At 43.0% G+C, this 22892-nt stretch overlaps 1 protein-coding gene across 2 annotated transcripts in view; it reads right to left on the bottom strand.

The window, feature by feature from the left end:
- CDH6 (cadherin 6) overlaps positions 1-22892 on the bottom strand; it is a 129809-nt gene that overhangs the window by 56348 nt on the left and 50569 nt on the right. The window contains exon 2 of one of the 2 annotated variants that reach the window (XM_050939951.1): positions 21208-21561. In XM_050939951.1, coding sequence (XP_050795908.1) covers positions 21208-21438 — 231 coding nt within the window. In that variant the 5' untranslated portion in view covers positions 21439-21561. Of the gene's footprint in view, positions 1-11090; positions 11258-21207; positions 21562-22892 lie in introns of those variants that run through there. The other variant, XM_050939952.1, reaches the window with a different exon arrangement.

Genomic DNA, 22892 nt, shown 5'->3' with positions numbered 1-22892 from the left:
AAAACGGGTGCTTACAGATTGAGGGACTAAGAAGCTGCTGAGTATTCAGCAGTTTTGAAAATCAGGCTATATATTTAGGTGACTATATATAAACTTAGGAGTCTATCTGCAGGCACACAGTTTTGAAAATTTTGGCTTAAATCTTCAGCAAAAATAGAATGGATGGCATGGATCCTGGCAAAGAATGGGAGGAAGTGGCTGCTCTGCTTCCAAATTTTCCAAATAGCATTGCAAAGAAGCCACACTGAGGTGTCCCCCATGCTGCAGTATATGGCAGGTGCGGAAGCATTAGACAGCTGCAGTGCATTCCCATGAGAGCTGCAGGAACAGGGGTTTGAAGTAAATAGGACTCAAGTACTACTCGTTTCCACATTAATTTTTGTTTTCTGACAAGCTTAAATGAGAAAGGCAAAATGACCCAACCTTATAAGAGCTTGAGAAAGTAATTCTAGATGGATGGCCATCAGAAAAGCTCAGATACTGCCAAACATAAAAATGGGACTACAGCTGAGGGACTGAGAGCACAGGAGGGGGATCAGGACTGGGGCAAGGAGTTGGGGTGAGGGAGGGGGTGAGATGAGCAGGCGCCAGGTGGTGCTTACCTCAGGCGACTCTTGGGAAGCAGGGACATGTCCCTCTGGCTCCTAGGCAGAGGTGCGGCCAGGGGGTTCTGCGCATTGCCCCCACCCACAGATGTTGCCCTCACAGTTCCCATTGGCTGTGGTTCCCAGCCACGGGAGCTGCGGAGCCAGCGCTCAGGGTGGGAGAGCCTAGAGACCACAGGGACATGTCGACTGCTTCCAGGAGCCACCTGGAGTCAAGGCAGGCAGGGAGCCTACTTTAGCTCCACTGCGCTGCCAAATGGACTTTTTACGGCCTGGTCAGCGATGCTGATCAGAACTGCCAGGATCCCTTTTCAACTGTTCCATTCAAAAAGTGGAGACTTGGCAATCCTATGCGATTGACAATTTATGGGATAGGTCCACAGAGCACTGGATGGGCACCTATATGTCAGCTTAAAAATTTGAATCAACAAATAAATATCAGTACTGTGATGTGTCACACATTTATCAGACCCATCCTTCAAAAATCACAGCAGCAAATGGGCCTCAACCCTCTTCCGGTCTATGGATATGTGAAATCAAACATATACATGCATTTCATTGTGAATTTTGCCATTCATATTTCTAAAAATTATAAAACTTCAACTTACTGTGTCAAACAACCCTAGTGTTACTGAGTTTAATGGAGCTAGACCCCGAATGAATCTGACCAATTTTGTTTCCCTTGAGTTTACGCTTCCTTTTCTTTTCCATTTTCCCTTCCTTCTGCTGTATATCTTGGGGGATTGCTCCTGGCTTTTTCAGTGTATTTTTCTTTAGTCAATAATCTTTTCAAGGTAAAATAACAATACTTAGCTCTTAAATAATGCTTTGTATCTTCAGCCTTAAAGTGCAGTGCAAACATTAACTAATTCTCACATCTCTCACACAAAGGAGGCAGGTATTATTCAGACAAGTTTGTTTTCTCCTTAAGACTATTCTTCCTTCATGTTGCCTTTCTCTCCAAATGCTCTTCTCTTTTACGCTTCTGCCCACCCCCAGCACAAGCCCCAGGTTCCTTGTTTCCCACTATCTGTTCCTTGTTTCCCATTATCTATCTTTCAATATTTTGTTTTTTCCTATTGGATACCACTTTCATTTTCTTCTCTTTATCACACTTCTTCCTTTGGCCATTAGATCTCACTCCTTTTGCATCTCCCTTTCCTTCTTTTGCTTTCCCTTTCTGTGCCACCCTAAATCTTTCCCTTTGTCACATTACATCCCTTTCCATTTGTGTCTCTACCTTCATCCTGTCTTCCTCCTCTCTCTACTGCTCATTCCTTTCTCTCTCTCCTACTATGTTTCCTCTCTTATCACCATGCAGCCTCCTTTGTTCACCCTATGACCCTGGAATGCTAGGTCCTGATAGATATTAAATTTTGAAGCAGGATGGTCTGGTGGTTAGGGTTCAATTCCCTGCTCTGCCACAGACTTCATGTGTCACCTTGGCCAAGTCACTTAATCCCCCTGTACCTCAGGTCCCTTACCTCACAGGGTATTGTTAGGATACATAAATTAGGTGTTCCAATACAATGGTAATGGAGGGAGGTGTTATCATATAAGTACTTTAGATAGATTATTTTTCTCTTGGGGATACTGTTTTTGATTTGATGGGCAACTGTTGTTCTTTCAACCCCTCCACCCAATTAGTGGTGGTTGCAAGTGTTTTCATCCCTTCTCCCATGGACGGCTGTGCATAGGTAAGGAAGAGCTACCTGCCTCCCAATTCTTCCTATGCAGAGAACAGCTTGCAATCCACATGGTGCCGCATGCAATTCTTCTAAACCAACATTTCTGCAATGAGTATGTCATGATTCCTTAGGTTGCAGCAACCCATCCTGTCTTTTCATCATTTACTGTGCTCTTGAGCGTCCATCCTTGCCCAGAAAGTTCAACAGCTAATCCGCTTTACTGGGATAGGGCAGGAGAGCAATTGGAAGGTGTCAGCACTCTCACTTCCTAGAGTTTACTACCTTTTCTCTCTCTTGGACTCTGCAGCTGGTGTGGTTTAAGCAGTGATAGTGGCCAGGAGTTTCTGTTCTCCACAGCACAGTGCTGGTGCTGTGCTCATATGTAACCCATGACTGATGTGACTATCCAGGTCTTACATTCTTCTTGGCTGCCTCTATCGAGCCAGATCCTCTCCTGTACACAGAGGATGTTTGGCACAGCTGAAGTTTGACACACAAAGGTACCTTTGTGATCTCCTGATCCTAGGGCTGCTTTGTGCTGGTGCACTCCCCTGTCACAGGCTACTGTAATCTGCTCCAGTTGCCAACGGCCCTGAGGAGCTATTGCAATGGCCAGGGATAAGTGAGTTATCCTGGCCATGCCCCACAGGCCCCGGCATTGAGTGGCGCTATCTTATCCAGGGTTTCAAATGTAAGATCAGAAGGGATTGTTGTGATTATCTAGTCTGACTGCTTGCATGCACAGGCCATAGAATTTCACCTAGTAATACTTATATCACACAAAAACTAGTGACTGTGCTATTGCATATTTTTTCAGAAGACATCCAATCTTCATCTATGGACTGAAAATGACAGTGAGTCCACCACATTTTTAGGTAAGTTGTTCCAATGGCTAATTACCATCACTTCAAAAAAATTGCACCTTATTTCTAGTCTGAATTTGTCTAGCTTCAGCTTTCCAGCCGCTGGCTATTGTTATGCCTTTGTTTGCTAACTTAAACAGCCCTCTACTATTATAAACCTTCTTCTCTTGAAGATACCTATAGATCATGATGAACTCGCCTCTTAATCTTCTCTTGGATAAACTGAATAGATTGATCTGCTTCTAAAGTATTACTGTAGCTCCCAGGAGACCTAGCTATGGACCAGGACCCCATTGTGCTAGGCACTGTACAAGTAAATGAGGGAGGCTGACATCATGGGCCAATCAAAGGGTGCAGCTGACCCCTTGATACTGAATGAGGAATGATAGGTAGGGTAGGGGTAGGCCATGAAGGGCCCTGAAAGTGAAAACAAGTAGCTTATGTTTGATGCAACAGAAGTGGCAGAGCGAGGAAAGAGAGGGTGACCTGGTCGGAGCAACGGGCTAGGGAAATGATCTTTGCAGCAAAGGGTGCTCATGTGGGAGTCCTGGGTTCAACTGCCCTCTCTGCCACAGACTTCCTTTATGACCTTGGACAAGTTACTTAATCCCTCTGTACCTCAGGTCTCTTATTTCACAGGGGTATGTGTGGGGCAGGATTGCATTTGTCACAGCCGGAAAGAAGGATGTTGCAGTAACTGAGGCATGAGATGATGACAGCCATGAGGAGATGTTTTGCTGTCTGAATGGATAGGAAAGGCTATATCATGGAGATGTTATGTAGAAAGAATTGACAGGATTTAGATATAACCTAGATGTAAGGACCGTGAAAGAGATCCGAGATGATGGGCAGGTTACGGAGCTGTGCAACAGGCAGGATCATGGTGTTGCCCACGGTGATCAAGAACGGAGCTAATGGGGAGGGGCTTTTTTTGGGGGGGAGGGAGATGTAGAGTTCTCTTTTAGCCATGTTGAGCTTGAGCTGATAGCTAGACATCCACAATGTGATGTCAAAGTGACAGGCTGGGGTTGTAATTTGGACAGCAGAAAACAGATATGGACTAGAGAGACAGATTTTCTGTTTGTGGATATTACCCAGAGATAATATGTAGAGGGAGAAGAAAAAAGAACCAGGGGAAGAACCCCATAGAACTGCCACAGAAAGTTGGAGGGCAGATGAGGAGTATCCTCCAAAGAATACATTGAACCTGAGATTGAGCAGTAGGAGGAGAACCAGGAGAGAACAGAGCCATGGTGCCAAAGGAGGACAAGATTTCAAAAAAAGCTTCGTGGATGGTGTTGAAGGTGGCTGACAGGTCAAGAAGGGATGAGGATGGAGTACCAATTCTGAGCTTTGGCTAGAAAGATATGCAATTCATGTTGTTCAAATAAGCTCAGTTTACTATGTGATCCTGATAGCCCTAGTGTGTAAAACTGACCTTTTATCATTATTTACTATTCCATTAATTTTTGTGTCATCCGCAAACTGTAGCAGCAATGATTTTATATTTTCTTTTAGATAACTGATAAAGATTATTGAATAGCACGGGGCATAACTGAATTGCATTGGGTGGGACTCAACTTGAAACAACCCCATAGGATGGTGATTCCCTATTTACAGTCACTTTTGGAGATCTATCAATTAGCCAGTTTTTAATCCACAGATTCAGAGGAGTTCCCCCAGGACATGGATCCACCAGGTTTAGCAATGCTTTGTATTGCTAATCAGAAAGAGTGCGGGCCAGGACCAGGGCTACTATATTTAAATGTTTGACATGTATTTCAACACTTTATGCTCTATGGCTGTTTATTTCATGTGACTTGGCATATCACTGTAATTTTGACTGACATTCCTTTTTTATTTTTCATACTGTGTATAAATAGTACATATTATAGATGAGTTTCAGTAAAGCATCAGTGTTCAATTGCTAAAAGTGTATAAGAGCAGAACTATGATGTCATCTCTGAACTCATGAAACAAAACTTGACTATTAAGTATTCTCTCAATTATAGATATATATGAGAGGGAAGAAGGGAGAGATTAAAAATTATTTTATTACATAGTGTATACACTTCAGTGGTCAGGAATTAAAATCTAAGCCTCTGAAGACTTGAAATCCACAAAAAAGCATACAAGTCATTTGTTATAGGAGACTTGTCATTTGTTACAGGCGATTTTCCCATCATGCAAATTTGGCATCACAATCCAACAGTCAGATAGTGCATTCAAGTACGATTCTTCAAGGCTAACTAGGAAAATTAGTTTGAAATATCACTGATTATTTGTCTGTTAACAACAAAAACACACATACGGAATGAAGCACATTTATGTATGTCCCCGTGACAGAATACAAAGTATACAAGGGGAAGGATAACTTAGAGCTAAAATACAGGACTGGCAGGGTTTATTACTGGCTGGGATTCTGGAACAATTTTTATAGTGAGGGTGCTGATGGTGGAAACCATATATTTGGTGTTTCTTATTACTACTTCAAGCCAGGGGGGGTGCAGCAGCACACCCAGCACCCCTAGTTCCAGCACCACTGCCTGCATGACCTTGAGCAAGTCACTTGTCATAGTGCCTCTATTTCTGTATCTGTAAAATGAGGATAATTAGCAGTGCCGAACTCACAGAGGTGCTGTATTAATGTTTGTTAAGTTATGAAAGCCTTAGCTGGAAGGGGCACTGTTTGAGTTTGTGAAAAGAATACTTGCATGATCAGGTTGTAGGACTGGACTACAGATTAGTAAGGGCTGAACTGTGGCTTTGACACAGCCTCATCTATGGGGCAATGTGTAGTTTTGCTGCCCCAAGAGCAGATCAGGAAACTCTGAGAGTCACAATCTGCCTCAGTTTTCTTCCTGCTCCAAGAGGAACACACCCTTTAACAGCCCTATACGGTGCACAGAGTACAGGGGCTACAGTGTGGTCCAGTGGAGCGCATAACAGACTGCAATACAAGAGACCCAGGTTCTATTTCTGGCTCTGCTACTGGCCTGCTGGGTGACTGTGGGCAAGTCATTTCAGCTCCCAGTGCCTCTATTTTCCCTTCTGTAAAATGGGCATAATGATACTGACTTTCCATGTAAAGTGCTTTGAGATCTACAGATGAAAAGCATTATATAAGAGCTAGGTTATTTTATTTTATTTTATTTTATTTTATTCCTCTTGGCATGTCAGAAAAGCTGTGCTAGCCAGCACATTGGAGTAGTGCAGTCAAGTCTCCACCCATTCCCCATCTGTGCAAGAGGGATATTAGAAGACCTATTCTACAGCCAGCCAGCCCAAAGCAGTAAGGAAGCACCTTGCAGCTACTCATTCACCTGTGGCAGAGCCACTAGATGAATATCACGCGGGCTTTGCATTACATAAACCTCCTGCATGTCATTTAGGAATGGAAGCTCCAATACTTAAATAATTTAAAACTAGCCTGAACAAATTACTGCAGGAAAATTTGCTACAATGACAATCTGAAGGATGGACAAGATATAAGCTAATAGATTTTCCATGGCTCAATCCTAGAGTTTGTAATTTGGTCATTTTTGTATTTATTGAATTTTGAGAAACATGCACAATATGCAGTGCTTCAGTCCTACAAAGAGATGTGCCGGAAAAACACACTTCCATCCTGACAGAAGAGATGCTGGAAGGTACTTCCGGTAATTGACAGTACTAGAAGTACTGGGATGCCATTGCCGTTCCCCAACCAATAGCATTCTGGAGTGTTCCAGCATGACTTGAGCTCTGATAACATGAATCATTACTAAATCAGACAAATGCCCTCAGTGAGATTTTTTTGACAACACGGTGACTGGCTAGGAGATTATCCTAAAGTCAGTGCTCAAGGCATAAGAGGCAAAATGCATGCCCAGAGGTACAAAGAAAGAAATGAATACATGTGTGTATCTGGGGCCTGTTGTACACTAAGGGGAAGATTTTTTTCCAAGGCATAAGTAGTATATTATCACTAAATGAAAATATTTCTGTTTTCCAGCAGTGATGAATTAAATAATGCCTGTAGTCTTATGAATTAAAGTTCATGGCATTTCAGTATTTTGGCAACAATAAAACATGTTTAATTGCAATGTTGGTTATGGAGCACTGTGAGTTATGTTTCTTGACCATTTTGAGAAATCATTTCATACACATGCTCTCTTAATGCTTAATACGTGAAATTAATTAGAGCTAGGCAAATACCTCAAAGAATCTTCACACTCCTCAGATTAGAATTGTTCATTAAATTAATTGCCTAACTCCCAAAGACCTTTAATGGGAATTCAAAGGGTGTCAAACCACTATTTTGGCCTTGGAAAATCTCTCCCTTTTTCCAAATCAGAGCACAAATAGTCCATATATATTAACATCTCTGTACAACTCAAAGGCAAGCGTGAAGGTTGACATACACAAGAAGAAATATCTAACTGGATGGTAATATTTATATTTAATATGCCTCTGCTGCATAAATATATTAATGAATAAATATATTAACTGCACTCCATTGTTCTCTCCGTTAGATACCCCACGAGATAAAAGGCACAGATAGCAAAATCCCACAGAAGCAGAAACAAACTGACCAGGTTTAAATGTATACCAAAGCATCACTTCTACATTTTACAGCATAGTACTTTGTGGGTTTGATCCAAAGCTCACTGAATTAAATGGAATGTCTCCCACTGACCACATTGGGTTTTATGTCTAGCCCTGTATTATCCAGTCAAAAGGGTGCTTATTAACATAAGCTGTGGCATAAACCAGGAAGTAGTAGTAAGAAATTGTTTCCTTAGGAAATTAGTGTCTTCCTTTAGCCGCCAATCCTGCAAATGATTATCCACACAACTAACTAATAAATGTATCCAAAATCTGGTGCTCAACATTCTAATTAGATATAACTGGCAAAAGCAATTTCTGTAGTGTAGACCAGGCCATGGGCATACAGTATAGTTAGATTGATGTAAAATTATGTCAGTTTCTATACTACAGCCTTGCTCCTGCCAGTGTAAGTGCCCTAATACACTGACATAGTAACTCCACCTCCATGAGAGATGTAGGGCTTGTGTCTGCGTAGACACTGCGCTACCCCTGGGCTCCCAGTTCCCCGCTTTGAGCTGGGTTGCTGCCTAGGCTTCCTGCTGGGATCCCAGCTGCCCTCAGGGTCCCGGTTCCCCTCCAGGAGCCCAGCAGCTGCCTTGCAGAGAACTCCACACTCAGAGCCAGGGCTGCAGCCGGACTCTCAGCAGGGAACTCTGTGTCGAGCTGAGAATCTGGGCTCTCAGCCCCTCACACTGCCACTCTTAAGTCAATGGAAGCGTTCCTGGTGAGGATGTGTATCACTGACAGAAGGAGGGCAGTGTGGACATGAAAAACTACTGTAATTACTGTGGTGGCTGTAAGTCGACCTAACATAGGTCAACTTAAGTTTGTAGTGTAGACATGCCCTTACGTTGGCAGGAGCCAGGCTGTAGTGGAGACACTGACATAATTAGGTCAACTTAAGACAACTTATGTCGACTTAACTCTGCAGCGTAGACCAGGCCTTTGATTGTTCTGCTGTCTCAACACACTTACCTGGGAAACTTTTCAGTGTTTATCAGGTGTCAAAATTGTTCTTCAAATCATTCACTTTAAATAATTTTTGCTTGATTTATTTAATTCCAAAATAATATTAGTTTTGCTTGTGAATTCCCCATCCTCTGAAAAAGCCCCAGCAATCAGTCAAACAATGGGGAAATATAGTGCCCTAGCTTTAAATACTATTGCATCAACTATGATCTTACTTCTCTATGGCTTCAAGGGGTTAGATGAAATATAGATGCACTGAGAACTTCTGTCCTCATGGGGAGACCCACTCATAAAGATGAACTACAAACAAAAAGCAATCCCTTGGTCCTAAAATCCGGAAATGTTTTTACTAGGAGATGGTTGAATAAAACATTATGCTTCTTCAGCAGCTAACAGCCTCTTACTATTCCCTGATGGATGCGCTTGAAAGCAAACTCTCAGCCTTTGCTTACTGTCAAAGGTGACCCCTTGATAGTCTGAATGCTTGATGCTGACAATCATGTCCAACTGTATGTGTGTGCGCTTTATATAATATATAAACACAGAGATGGAGCTAAAGAAGTGAGGATGTATGTTTATATTCAAATCCAAACTTTCCCAGTGTTGGCAGAGACAGGGGGTGTTCAGATCCCCAGTTCTGATTCACTCTAAGCTCTAATGTCTCTATTTACATTAACACACCTTGCACCAGATCTAGAGAAGGGGAAGTCTGCAGGAGGAAATCTCTGCAAGGGTTCCCTTGTGAAAATTCCCCCATAACATCATATTCCACAATGTTGTCCCCTAGCGGAAAAAGCTGTAAGGCCCATCCCCAAACTGGACAGATCCCTAGGGCTATTTATGGACCTACGTCTGTCCTCAAAGGAGGCTCTGTACTTTCACTTAAACTCTGGTCCCTGATGTTCCCCTGCCCAGGAAAGTGGCTCCATTGGGGCCATGTTAACAAGGGTTCTCCTGTTACATTTGCCCTTTGTACATTCTCCCATCTACCAAATATTCCCAAATTACATTCGTCAGAGTGCAGGATAAGTGATATTTGGTCCTAGGCTACTGACAGTTTAGGATCCAATATTTCATGAACTAGGAATGAGGCTTTACTTCCACTGAAAACCCAGGAATCTTTCCCAACCTTCCCAGTGGGACAGCAGCATTTGTGTCTAGCCCTGCTGGGTTGTGCAGTATCCAGTACTGGGCTTCATTATATTATTCTGTATAATACATTTTTGGAGGTGCTTAATGTTTATGAGCTATACTTGTTCTCTCTGAAGTCTGTATGTTGGAACAATAGAAAACCAAGCACCCATAAAGCACCCTAAATATTTTTTAAAGAAACTAACTAGTCTTCTGTAAAATATTTTCCAGAAGGAGAATAATACATGATGGCATGAGGCAATGAAAAGGTCTTAACAGAGCTCGTTTGGAAACTCATGCTAACACAAAACTATAGCGCAGACATTACCATCTTGTATTTACCAGAGATCTTCTGGACAGGGAGTTTGACCCCCACCATTATGTCTCTTGCAAGTTGCTGACTCCCACTTGCAAGAAGACAAATCTGAAATGAAATCAGCAGGGGACCATGCTGTGGAAAGTAGCTATGGCTCCTCCCCACTACAATCTCTCCTGTTTCAGGCCCTTTAGATCTGTGGAAGCCCAATTCTATAGGGCTCTGGTGGAGTGGCTTCCAAGGGGTCCCAGGTAGGAGGATATATGGCATGGGCTACAGGTTCTAGCTATTTTGTCCTCCTCCATATACTGCTGGAAGAGGAGGGGAAAACTTAATCTTTTATTCAGTGGCAGATTTAGAGTTAATGAGGATCTGTTTGCAGCCTCATTTTTGTTCCCCGTTCCACCCCTCCCTCTCGCCCCCTCCCGTAGGACCCAGCCAAGGAAAAGAACATTCTCGCTTATCTCCCTCCCCCATTTTTCATTCTTTCTTTCTTCATCCTCCTCCTATATTATCAGTAATGGGTAGTAAACAAAAATAAAGTGAGGTGCCTTGATTAGGCCAATGGGTGGGAATGCAGGAGGGGCTGCAGGGACTGGGCTCTGGGAGGGAGTTTGAGTGCTGGGTGCAGGCTCTGGGCTGGAGCAGGGAGTTAGGGTGTGGGAGGGCGTTAGGGCTGCAGGCTCTGGGAGGAAGTTTGGGTGCTGGATGCGGGCTCTGGGCTGGAGCAGGGGGTTAGGGTGTGGGAGGGAGGGAGGGCTGCGGACTCTGGGAGGAAGTTTGGGTGCTGGGTGCTGGATCTGGGCTGGAGCAGGGGGTTAGGGTGTGGGAGGGCGGGAGGGCTGCGAGCCCTTGGAGGAAGTTTCGGTGCTGGGTGCAGGCTCTGGGCTGGAGCAGGGGGTTAGAGTGTGGGAGGGAGGGCACTTACCTTGGGCAGCATGACTCCCAAAGCGACCGGCACACACACCCCTCCGGCAGCAGCTCCTAGGTGGGGGGGACTGGGGGGGTTTCCGCATGCCGCTGCCCTCAGGCGCTGACTAGCGCTCCCTCCACCACTATCTGGCCAATGGGAACTGCAGAGTAGCGCTCAGTGCGGGGACCACGTGTGGAGATACCCCCCCCCCAGAGGCCGCAGGGACATGATGGCGGCCACTTCCGAGAATGGCGCGGTGCGGAAGAAGGGAGACAAAGTGGGCAGGGAGCTGCCTTAGCGCTGCTCGCACATCTCTGCGCACCCTTGGGGAAATGGGGGCAGCAAGTCTCTGTGTGCTGCAGCGAGCGGAGTGGCCTCCCCCACCCAACAGGGGCACACAGAGACCTGCCAGCACCCAGCTGCTTCCAGGAGTGGTGTGGGGCCACTGGCCACGGCATGCAGGCAGCCTGAGCCCTGCTGCGCCATTGGTAGGGACTCGGAGGCTGGTTGTCAGATAAGATTTGTCCTGCATTTTGTTTCATGGTAAATCCATTCCTGCTTTTATTACGAATACATCTGCTGCATTCTATTTAGCCACACACAAAGGATATTACCAGTTACTTTGCTTGACTTCCTTTTGCCCTCCAGCATAAAGAGAGAAAATGGGCCAGGCTGGAAGGACATCCCAAAAGAGACACTGGGCAGATTATGTGAACATGAGTGAGCACATGGCTAATGGAAGCAGTAAATAGCCTCTTCCTTCCAACAGACATCTCCTGGTGAATGACAACACCTACAGTTCAGTGAAGGGAGATGGTGGGGCTCACATACTACAGGGCTGAGGGCTCTAAAAGTATCAGCTTGGTAGAGATCATTGTAATGTGCAGTAACCGATCCAGCAAGACTCCTATAGAGTGCTCTGGGTCATACTCCTCAGTAAGACACCATGAAAAACTTTGATCCCTGCGTTTCAAAAGCAAGTCTGGGTGTGGAAGGGTTGTGGTTATCTTTTGGATGGTGTTACTCAAGAATGCACTTGTTCTATGAACAGTGAAACCAAAGCAGAGTGAGTGTTGGTTCCCACTCCTCTGCAGATCTGACTTACATCTTTACCCCTTAGTCCCAACCAGCAACTGATTCCTTCACAACCTTTGTTGCTCTTGTTTTTCCATGAGATTAAAAAATCAGAACGAGGGGACTGGGGCTCCCTCCACCACTATCCAGAGGGGGATTCTTCACTTTCCTTCATCTGCCATCTCAGATTCTCCCTAGAAATGCAAGCTCCATTGAACACTGAAACACATGTAGTGCATGCTGAGGTTTCTGTTTCACCACACGCAAGCAAAAAGGAGTCACTGGTCGGCAAGCTGCAGTCTGCATTAGTCCATTGAGATTGACAGCAGTTAGTCACATTACAGCACATTTTTCAAGTTTATGTTTTGATATGTTATGCTGACTGGCCACAGCTCTCAATCTTCTGTGGCCCCCATGTGAACCAAGGTCCCCAAAGGAGGAAAACAGGAACAACAAAAGTAAAGGACGTAGATGGAAATGCTGCGACTTCATTTTTAAAACAAAGTTTCCCTAAACCTCATAGTTCAATATTCCTGGAGAATAAATTACAGCCACTAACAGTGGAATAACAGTTGAGCAATGGAGGGAACTTTGAGCCTGAAATGAGGGACTCTTTACAGGTTAGTAACCATGCTCTCTGCGTATACTGCATTTCTGACATTATGTTCATTATTAATTTATTAATTGCATTGTGGTGGTGCCTAGGAGCCCTATCATGGAGCAAGAGGCCAGTGTGCTCTGTGCTATACAAATACAGAACAAAAAGTTGGCTCCTTCCCCAAAGAGATTACAAACTAAATAATCTATGACTTTGATTTCACCTGCAGTCATGCAGTTTTTCCATGCACTGTATGATGCTGTGTACCAGAGAAAATAGGAATGCATTTTTAGTTGTCTTTTAAGGCATTTTTGTGGCTGGAATTCTAGAGGAGAGGCAGCAGCATATGTAGGGCCCTACCAAATCTGTGAATCCCAACCTAGTCTCTCTGTGCTTCTATTCCCCACCTAAGTCCCTATCTAACAAGGGTGTTGAGAGGATAAGAACATCAAAGACTGTGTGATGCCACAGTAATGGGGCCACCTAGGTACCTAAAAGAGCTAGACAGAGATAATCTGCACACTTCCAGTAGCCCGTGAACAACAGTTTGAACATTTTTGCTATATATGATTCATGGCAATGCTATAGCACTTTAGCAGGAAGCAGGGCCCAGAAGGAGATTTTTAGGAATCTCTTCTGATGACTAGGATGTGCCCCCAAATGTGAGTAATGGAATGGGTGGCTCATTAGCAAGGTTCAGGTAGAAATAATTTAGTTCAAAGATAAAGATCAAGTAACTGAGTCAGTAATGACAGTAGGCCACATAGTTAACAGAGAGAAAATATGAAATCACTCTAAGATCTGTTTGCCTAGGTTTTTCTAGGCTGGGAAGGCTGTTGAGGAGAATAGGGAGGTGGTGCTGGGAAATGCTGTCTGGAGTTGAAGGAGATATGGTTTGGCGAGTGCTCATAATGTATTGAATTTGCTTTTATACCAGGGGTTTCCAAACTTGTTCCGCCACTTGTGCAGGGAAAGCCCCTGGCGGGCCGAGTGGGTTTGTGTACCTGCTGCGTCTGCAGGTTCGACCGATCGCGGTTCCCAATGGCCGCGGTTCGCTGCTCCACGCCAATGGGGGCTGCTGGAAGTGGCGCAGGCTGAGCTGCCACTTCCAGCAGCTCAGCTCCCATTGGCCTGGAGCAGCGAACTGCAGTCACTGGGGGCTGCAATTGGCCGAACTTGCAGATGTGGCAGGTAAACAAACCGGCCTGGCCTGCCAGGGGCTTTCCCTGCACAAGCAGCGGAACAAGTTTGGGAACCCCTGTTTTATACAGTGCTTTAATACACCTGGAATCTAGGATGGCTGCAGTACACAAATTGACATAGATCAATAACAAGAAGGATCAGATATAGTGAAGGATCTTCATTTCCTGCCCTGTCATTTTCTGAACCATATATCCACCTGCCCCATCCTTTGTCTCATTCTTCACTTTCTTAGCACAACTGGGACAATCTGAAATTTGCAAACTGCTTCTGAATTCTCTGCCTGGGCCTCTGACCTCTCAATTGTCCCTTATTTCAAAACTTCTCTCTATTCCACAGGAGCCAACAATGCAGAGAGCTTCTATCGACATGAGTAAATCTTTCAAAGAGGAATATACCTCAAAGGTGCGTATGTGTGTATGTGTACGATTCAATGTGGGAATGAAGGGCAGCTGGGAAAGTCAAATGGAACATAAAATATGAATGATGGAGCGGAAGAATAAAGGAAGTACAGAAGTGTCCATGGCATTTGTTCTACTCCTGCTCAGCCTGTTGAAGCAAAACACAGGCACGCTAGCCTGAATAAAAGCATCAGCAGCTAGGAACTCCTAATTTCTAATCCTGGTTCTGCTGCTTATTTGCACTATGGTTGTTGGCAAGTCAGTTAACCTCTCTGTGAATCAGTTTCCCCGTTGGAAAAAAGCTGATGGTAATACTTACTTCACAAGGGCATCATATATACTACTGTAATTAATGAATGTTTGTATGCTGTTTTGAAAAGCACATAAAACCCTACGAATGAGATCCTCACCAGGTAAAAAGGTTAGAGAGGCATAAAAAGGCCTGAAAACCTCTGTATCCAGACATGGGAGGATTCCCCCAGTGGAGGCAGTTGGGGTAGACAGTCATGAAACTGCATTCCAAGGATCCCACCCCCACACACCCTTTCAAGGCCTGGCATAGGTGGTGTGCAGGGGCTGATCACGGGAGGAATGTGTCATAGGTGTGTTAGGCCTGAATAAAGATATAGCAGACAAAATCAGGTATGCTAACCTGACCAAGGTCAGGCTAACAGAGGGTTTTGGGCAATCTTGAGTGAAAATGCTGAAAAAGCAGCATGTTTCTAAAAGCGCTGGAAAAAGTGAGATAAGAAAGAAACGACATTCCTAGTTTAACACAGGAGGTACTGTTCATTTAAAGGTCCCAGACTTTCAGATACCCCGGGCAATAAAAACTCCCTGTTTTTGTTCTTTGTTTTTTTCCTAATCGCTACATTCCTGGTTGTTAGTAATTGTTAAGGTATCATCAATCAAAAAGACCATTTAATCTTGCAAGACATAAGAATGTATGTATAGTAGAAGTTTTAGTTTTAATTGTTAAAGAAGGAAGTTGGTTGCATAAACGAATAATCTATGATGCGACGGAACTGTCTATATAAACTTATGCTAGTTGTAAGGAGCAGGCTGGTTCTCTTAGGAGACGAGCTTGCTCTCTATTGTTGTTGTGCACCCTTCAATGAAGAGCATTTTATTGAACCTTGCTGGTGTTGCCTGTCTCTCACGATCAGACAACGAACTTTGCCGTCTGGGGTACAAGGGTCCCCAACAGGTGGAGCCACAGCACTATGGAGATTCCAGGCAGCTCTGTGAACCATAAGGTAGCCCCAGGAGGCTACTATAACATAGGCAGGCTCCCAGTGCTGTCCAGGTTACATTTGGGGCCTTTCCATCTCTCAGAACAGCTCTCTCTTCCTGGGTTGTGAGTTCTGTGCTTCACCTCTGAGAGCCTTTTGTGTGTGTTCACAGTAATCAATTTTTTTTCTTTGTAATGTAGTTTGGATACATCAGTTGTTGTAAAAACTTTGCCTCTCCTCCCAGTTCAGCAAATAAGTCTTGAGCTTTTGGAACTGGATCCTGAAAGTCCAGGAAAATCTTACACTTCCACCATTTTTGGAAACACACAGTTCGGGCAGCACACTTCTTTGGCGTGTGTAAGGATGAAATTCCCTGCTTTTGAAATTTTAACTGGCTTTCTGTGGATTATTGCAAAACATAATGGTCAGGTACAAGTCTTCAGGGGAACATGCTATTCCAATAGCCTCTGAAAGAGACACAATCAAAGGTAAACTCAGTGTAGTATCTCTCCTTCGTTCTTAGAGGTCCTTCCTATTACAGCCAAGGAGATAGAAATTAACCTAAACAAAAAGATTCTTGTTTTGGCCAAAGTAATGCAATAGATTCTTTCTGCATTGTAAAACCACATAGTAGAGGAGAGACTTTGACTTTATTTTTTCTAGAAAAAATAAAGTTGACAGTAGAAGATGATTGTTTATGATGGGGTGTACGGGTAGTAACATCCAATAGCTTACAGGCAAACATGCTGCTTGAATGAGATGAACATCAATAAGACATAGTGATGATGAAAAGCAAGGCTAGAAGTTCTTTTGGGTGCCAGACTGCCAGAATGTGACAACACAGTTCTACAATTGTCCTCCATGTTATTAAAAATCCAACCAGTGCAGGAAGCTATTCCTTGGTGGACAATAAGGTTTAAGATTTGTTCAGATATTTTTTCAGTCAAAAAGAAGAGGCACCCTCTTCCCTTACTGGATAACAACTTGCAAGTGTATGCTTTACCAAACCTACTTATCCAGCCAATGAATGGACATATGCTGCAGATGTTATTTTTGGTGGACATCATGTAGCCCATGACACTGTCTTGTTAAAGGCATAAACTATGTACAAATTGTACACAGTATCCATATGTTATCTCCATGCTCATCCTCTATTTCAGTCTTAACAAAATGTTTATTTCCATGGCTGCACCTACACTCCAACTTCCCCCTGTAATTTAAAGGAGTATTTCCCCTAACCCTGTTATGTCTCACTAAGGAGGTACCTTTTTAAACCTAACTCAGATTTATGCTGATTTATGCTTTAGGTTGTAAAGTGGCGCTGGGTATTTTATGCTCACATATTCCTTGTATTTTATTTTGGGACTGAGTCCCTGCCAAGTGTCATAATTCTTGAACCAGAAGAAAAGACATCTTCAGGTTAAAGTTTCACCCTACCCATCAATCACACTCCAGCAAATAGCCACAGCTTGCAAGTTAGTCAGCAGCACAATGAATAATTCCAGCCCAGAACTTTTCTAAAAGTTCCTTCTGTGATTATGTCCAGGAGTAACCTATAGTGGAGACTTTTGTTTTTTTAAGTTTTCATTTCTTGAATATACAGGGATGAAACACAGACGTGCAGTAACTGGATAACAAGAACTGGGGAGCTGAGCATACAGCCACCACATACAAGCAAAACCCACTGATGTCAATGGGAATTGGGTGTACTCAGCACTTGCAAAATTACATCCTGTGTGATATGAAAGCTTAGGAGGGCTCATTGTCAAGTGCTCAGCACACAAAACTGGGGCCCAACTTCGAAAAGAGCTCCGTGCTCTTTCAGGCACCTAAATATGGAACATATTTTCAAAAGTATTTCGATTGTAAGCTCTTTGGGGCAGGGACAGTATTTTGTACAATGCCTAGCACAAGGAGGTCCTGGTAGATGCCTAGGGCTCCACAATACAAACCATAATAATACAGGGTGACCAGACCGCAAGTGTGAAAAATCGGGACAGGGGCTGGGGGGTAATAGGAACCTATGTAAGAAAAAGACCCCACAATCGGGACTGTCCCTATAAAAGCGGGACATCTGATCACCTTATAATAATACTAACCAGCACCAGGCAGCTGAAATTGTGACACTAACAGTCAGATTTTCACAAGAGCTCAGCATCCATCATCAGGGGCAGGTTTTTAAAAGTGCTTAACTCCCACCTCGTCACCCAAACCTGGATGCTGAGCTCTTGTGAAAATCTGGACCGAAACTAGTCTATAATGTCCTTCCTGCTCCCCGAGTCCTATTGTCCCCCTCTCTCACACTTAGACCTTTATCCTAAAAGTGAATTTACTGCTCCTTAATGATGGCACATTAACAGACCCAGAGAATGAGGGGGGATCCATTCCTGATTCATTGAATTCAGTGGCAAAATCCTAGGGCAGGATTTCATCCTACATATTTGATTGATTCATGGAATAGGCAGAGCATGGTTAGAGGCAGTGCATACTTCCTCCCATACTTCTCATATGTCTTAACATGTTCTTGGAAGGACCACATCTGTGTTCCTTTCCAAAAGCAGCCACAGCCAGCTAACAGCTAGAGATAAATCAAGGTCTTCCAGTTTCCCTTGACTTCTCCTCCACTGGACCCAGATGGACCTACCAGGGGTAGAGGGCTCAGTAACAGTAGCTGGGAGGAGGCTTCACAGCCTCCTGGTAAAATCAACTCTGAAATTTGGGGTCTGGATATATTTTCCCCATGTTTGTTGTGTTACCATTGGTGATTGGGTTTCCCTTCATCTTGCCCTTCTCCTACCACCTCTGCCTTTAGCTACCCAGCCTCACTCTCAATATTCTTTCCCCTTTCTGACTCTTTCCTCTGTTTTTCTCTTTTACTTCAAGATTCCTTTCCCCTCTCCCACTTCAATCCCAAGTGATCCCCGCCCTTTTGCCCACAAAACCACTCTCCTCCTATAATGATGATCTTGTAATGTATACAGATAAATGAGGGGCAGAGGTGTGGAATCTTTAATGTAGACAGCTTTTCTCCTAGCTTTTTATTCAGATGTTTGAGTTAAATAAATGTTAAACAAAAAAGAGGTTTTCAAACAATTTGAGTAAAACTATTTTTTCCCTCCCAGTTAAATCAGATTTCATGTGTCTGATGTCTCTTATGTCAAAGTCCAACCAGTTCACCAGCCATCTGTAGTTTCCCAGAAATACAGAATAGACACAATAGAATTTCTAACATAAAATATGAGCCAAATTCTCCCCTATACACACACTGTGTGATTGTTGTCTTTAAATAGCAGAAGCAACACATTTTTTAAAAAAACCTATTTTTTTCACCTTTGCAGGTCACCAGTTAAGGCTCACATCCTTTGAGATAAAACATGCTAAATAAAAGTAAGTTTGTTAATCTTCATCTATCCTCACCAGTCAAATCTAATTGTTCACTAAAACTGCCTGGTTACCTTGTCTGTAGCCATTCAGCTATTTCTGTCTTTTACCCTTACTCAAACACACAACTGTGTCTGAAAACAAATGGTTGCTCTTTCATGCCTCTTGGCTAATTGTTCAACGACAAGGGCGTGAGCAGCTCTGGCACTCAAAGGATGTGTGAAAGGCCACTTCTGAACAGCCCAGGGACACGGAATCAATGACATTTATATATCATGTGTCATTTCCATGCTTTGCCACAGTAAGTATAGTAAATCGCCAGTTCCAGACAGAAGAGTAACTCTAAAAATAACATTCTGGCACTCCACATTTATTCTCTCTCAGTGACTCCACATCAGACTCGCTTGGTTTATGGGTCCAAAGAGGTTTTTTTGTGACTGACACTCTGCAAACTCATCCCGCAATCCTATTCTTTCCCCATACTGGATGGAAGTCAATGACATTTACCTGAATTCTACACAGGGGAGAAGAGGGCTATTGGGATTTGTGTGGGCTTCATGTCAGAACTTACCATTCAAAGGGCAGTATGTAGAACCTGCCCTTACTCTATCCGTATATACAGTGTATATTTATATTGATAGGTTTCTTCCACAACCTTATGACTCTATTAACAAAAAATATTAATGTTTCCCTTGGATTTTTCTTTTGTTCTTGTCCCCTTTCTCACTGTTTCATCTTTAGTCTTTTTAGTTTTTGTTCTGTCTATGGGTAACTTCTCTTTCCCAACTCTAAATTTTTGTCCCATTCATTTGCCCACCCTTTCTTCATCTCTAACTTCCTTCTCATTCTCTCTCCTCTTGATTCCTTCTTCTCCCCAAGCTTCTTCCTCATCCTCCTTTCTTCCTAGCTCTCCTCTATCCTGGCTTCTTTATCTCCTCCCTCTCCCCCTCTTTCTTCCTCCCTCCCTTCCTCCTCCCCCTGACCACTCACTCTGTTTGGCTCACTCCTATATACTCTAGTTGGGAGGACTTTTCATGAATGCTGATTATCCTGGTTGGAGCAGTACTGCAGCAGGTGAATAGATCTTCCTTTACTAGAATCATGACTTTCAGCTGGTTGTGGGATGTCATATCCACCTCTGGCTGAACAGCTGATCAACAAGCATCAGGAGCAGGCACTTACTCTGATGGGAATGATCTAAGCTCTGAGGAGGGAGATCAAACTACAAGCCCCTACGGTCTTGTCCAGGATTCCTGAGAGGAAGCTAGACCAGGCACAGCCCCATCTTGGATCAGAAAATTAAACTATGTTCTTTCTGCCTTGTTTATCATTAGCTTTTGCATTCAGGATTTAGCTGGCAATTTTATAGATTCTATATTGCTGTAGGCGCCATCAATCATGCTCTTCCATAACTGGGTTATCTCTATAGTCTCAGTGAAGGGAGTAGCTGTGACTCTACAGCACACGGGGAGCAGATATAGGAAGAAGGGGCTAACTATTACCATACTTTGATCACAGAAAATGTTTGAATTGTTTTGTTGCTTCCTAACGTGCGGAGCTCATTGTGTCAAATGCTCTTCCAGTAGTGCCCTACGTACTGTGTGTGCCTCAGCGAGTCATTGAGATTTCAGTTGAGCTTCCCAACACCATAAGAAAATGGCAACAGCAGAGAAGCTGAAGGGGGAATGAGCAGTGAAAGAGTTACTTTTTGACAAGTGGAAAGAACTCTTGTCAAAATAAGGGCACTTCAAGGGTATAGTGCTCTCTAGTTTGAGCCTCTTTGTTTATAATCTTGACACAGATGTTGGCTCACTTCACAGAGACCGCACATACATCCATTATACATATAGTTAAAATATCTTGGACCAGATACTCATTTGGTATACATTGGTATAACTCCATTAAAGTCAATGGAGAGATGGCAGATTACATCAGCTGAGAATTTGGTCCAGAATTTCCTAATACAAATGCTTTGCATTCCTTATTTTAAGACAAAAGAAAAAATAAATCGAAATCTCTAGAATAAACACATATGAATGGCTGTGGGCCTCATTTGTGAGATCGGAGAATTTTCATTTCTCTGTATTGTTTTTAGGGTAGCTCAGCTTCAAGTCTCACCAGAACTGCTCATCATAACAAAGTGATCAGAGGAGAAGCAGCACCTGGAAATGTACAGTTCATCATTCCTGCCCATTCACAACTGGCTTCCTAAAGCTTTCAAAATCAGAACATAACAGAACTCCTACCTTTCCAACATATTGATAATCAGAGCCTGTGTATTCCTCCAAGAGAAAGAACTGATTCCACATCCAGCTCCTTTTGGAACGAGTAAACTCCTTCCTGTTAGTTCCAGACAGTTCCAAAACCTTTTCCTTTTCTGGAAAGCCTCTAGTCCTTTTGGATAACGGAGATGAAAAACTTTGGTGAGGCTGACCAACCCACAACAGCAGCCAGAAGCAATAGTGAGTTATCATCATGACAGCACAAACAGGTCTATGCAGTGATTTCTTTCTTGGGCTCAAAGCAATCTACTTTACTGCACTGAATCCAGGTTCATTCCTTCTTCCTTTTTTAATGTTCTTTGCAGTCTCAAAGGATCTCTGGAAGAAAAAATGACAACTTATTAAGCATTTGCAGAGGTACTTAACATTCAGCACTAGAGCAAATAAGCAAAAAAGGTAGGTCAGTAATTGTAATTGCTGAAAAGCTCTAAGCTGCTTTCAGTTCTAAGATGCTGCAAGTGGTCCTTCAAATAAACTGAATGTAATATCTGAGCTGAGTAGGAGGAAGTAGCTCTGCTACTTATTTTCTCTCTTTCTTCCATTACTTAACTAGTTTGGGTTATTGTCTTGATGAGCTGACGTGGGTTACTTCACTGTCTCTTTCATGTCTGGATTTCAGGATTCAGCTGATTTTGGTGGTCTCAGTCAGATCACACAGCATGTGAGAGGTACTGGTTACATCACAAAATACACTGCTGGAAGAGGTACAGAAACCGTGTTGATGGATGTGGTCAAAGAACCTGATTAGGACAGAATTACTATATCAGAGGTGAAATCCCGGTCCTATTAAAGCCAATGGGAGTTTTGCCATTAACTTCAGTTGTGCCAGATTTCACCCCAGGGTGCCAGTCCAGCTGAAAAGGTTAGTGAAATAATTGGATAAATCGGTACAGTTTTCAATCTCTCCTGAGTACTAGACATGTGTGAAACTCAGTGATTTTGCTTTTCAGGGCATTTGCTGAATATTTTGATTTACCAGATATTTTATCGCCTAAATTTCATTTTGAGTTTTAGGTCCAAACTAGAGCTAGTTAAATAGTTAAATACCTATATCTATCTATGAATAAAAGCATGGAATTGGTTCACTATGATTTGTGAGGTCTTGATAGTCATTATTTGATATTATCTCTGTTATTCCTTAGTTGGCCATCCACTGAGGAATTGTGAAAATTATCATAAACCCTAAAAATTCATGAATTTCAGCATGAATAAATAGGTGTTTCCCAAAAACAGGTGTGTTATTTGCAATTTTCCTCTTTTATTTTTTAAAAAGTTTCAGACATCCAATCTGGGAGCAGAAATGATATCATGTGACATGAATAATGAACAGGGAACATGTAGGAATACTGAACACAAATGAGAAAGACATTTCCTACAAAATGTTTTTTGGAGTGACTAGTTTGCCTAGTTCGAGCTCAAACAAATCCAGAACAAAAAGTGTATGAAATGGATGAGTTTCACCTGGTTTTTCAAAGAAACTGCAACAATTTATTTTGCTTAATCTCAATACAAAACCACAAATCATTCTGAGTTTGTTTAAAATTCAGCGTATCATCTCTCAAAATGTTTGCAAAGGAAGATTTTTATGATGATGGTTCAATATTATATCAAAATCTAAAACAAGGAGAGAATAAGGTTTTTGGTTTTTG

Source organism: Gopherus flavomarginatus, chromosome 2, assembly GCF_025201925.1.
Source record: "Gopherus flavomarginatus isolate rGopFla2 chromosome 2, rGopFla2.mat.asm, whole genome shotgun sequence".
NCBI classification, from domain to species: domain Eukaryota; kingdom Metazoa; phylum Chordata; order Testudines; family Testudinidae; genus Gopherus; species Gopherus flavomarginatus.
Note: the sequence above shows the minus strand (reverse complement) of the source record. Positions and strands in the feature narration are given on the sequence as shown.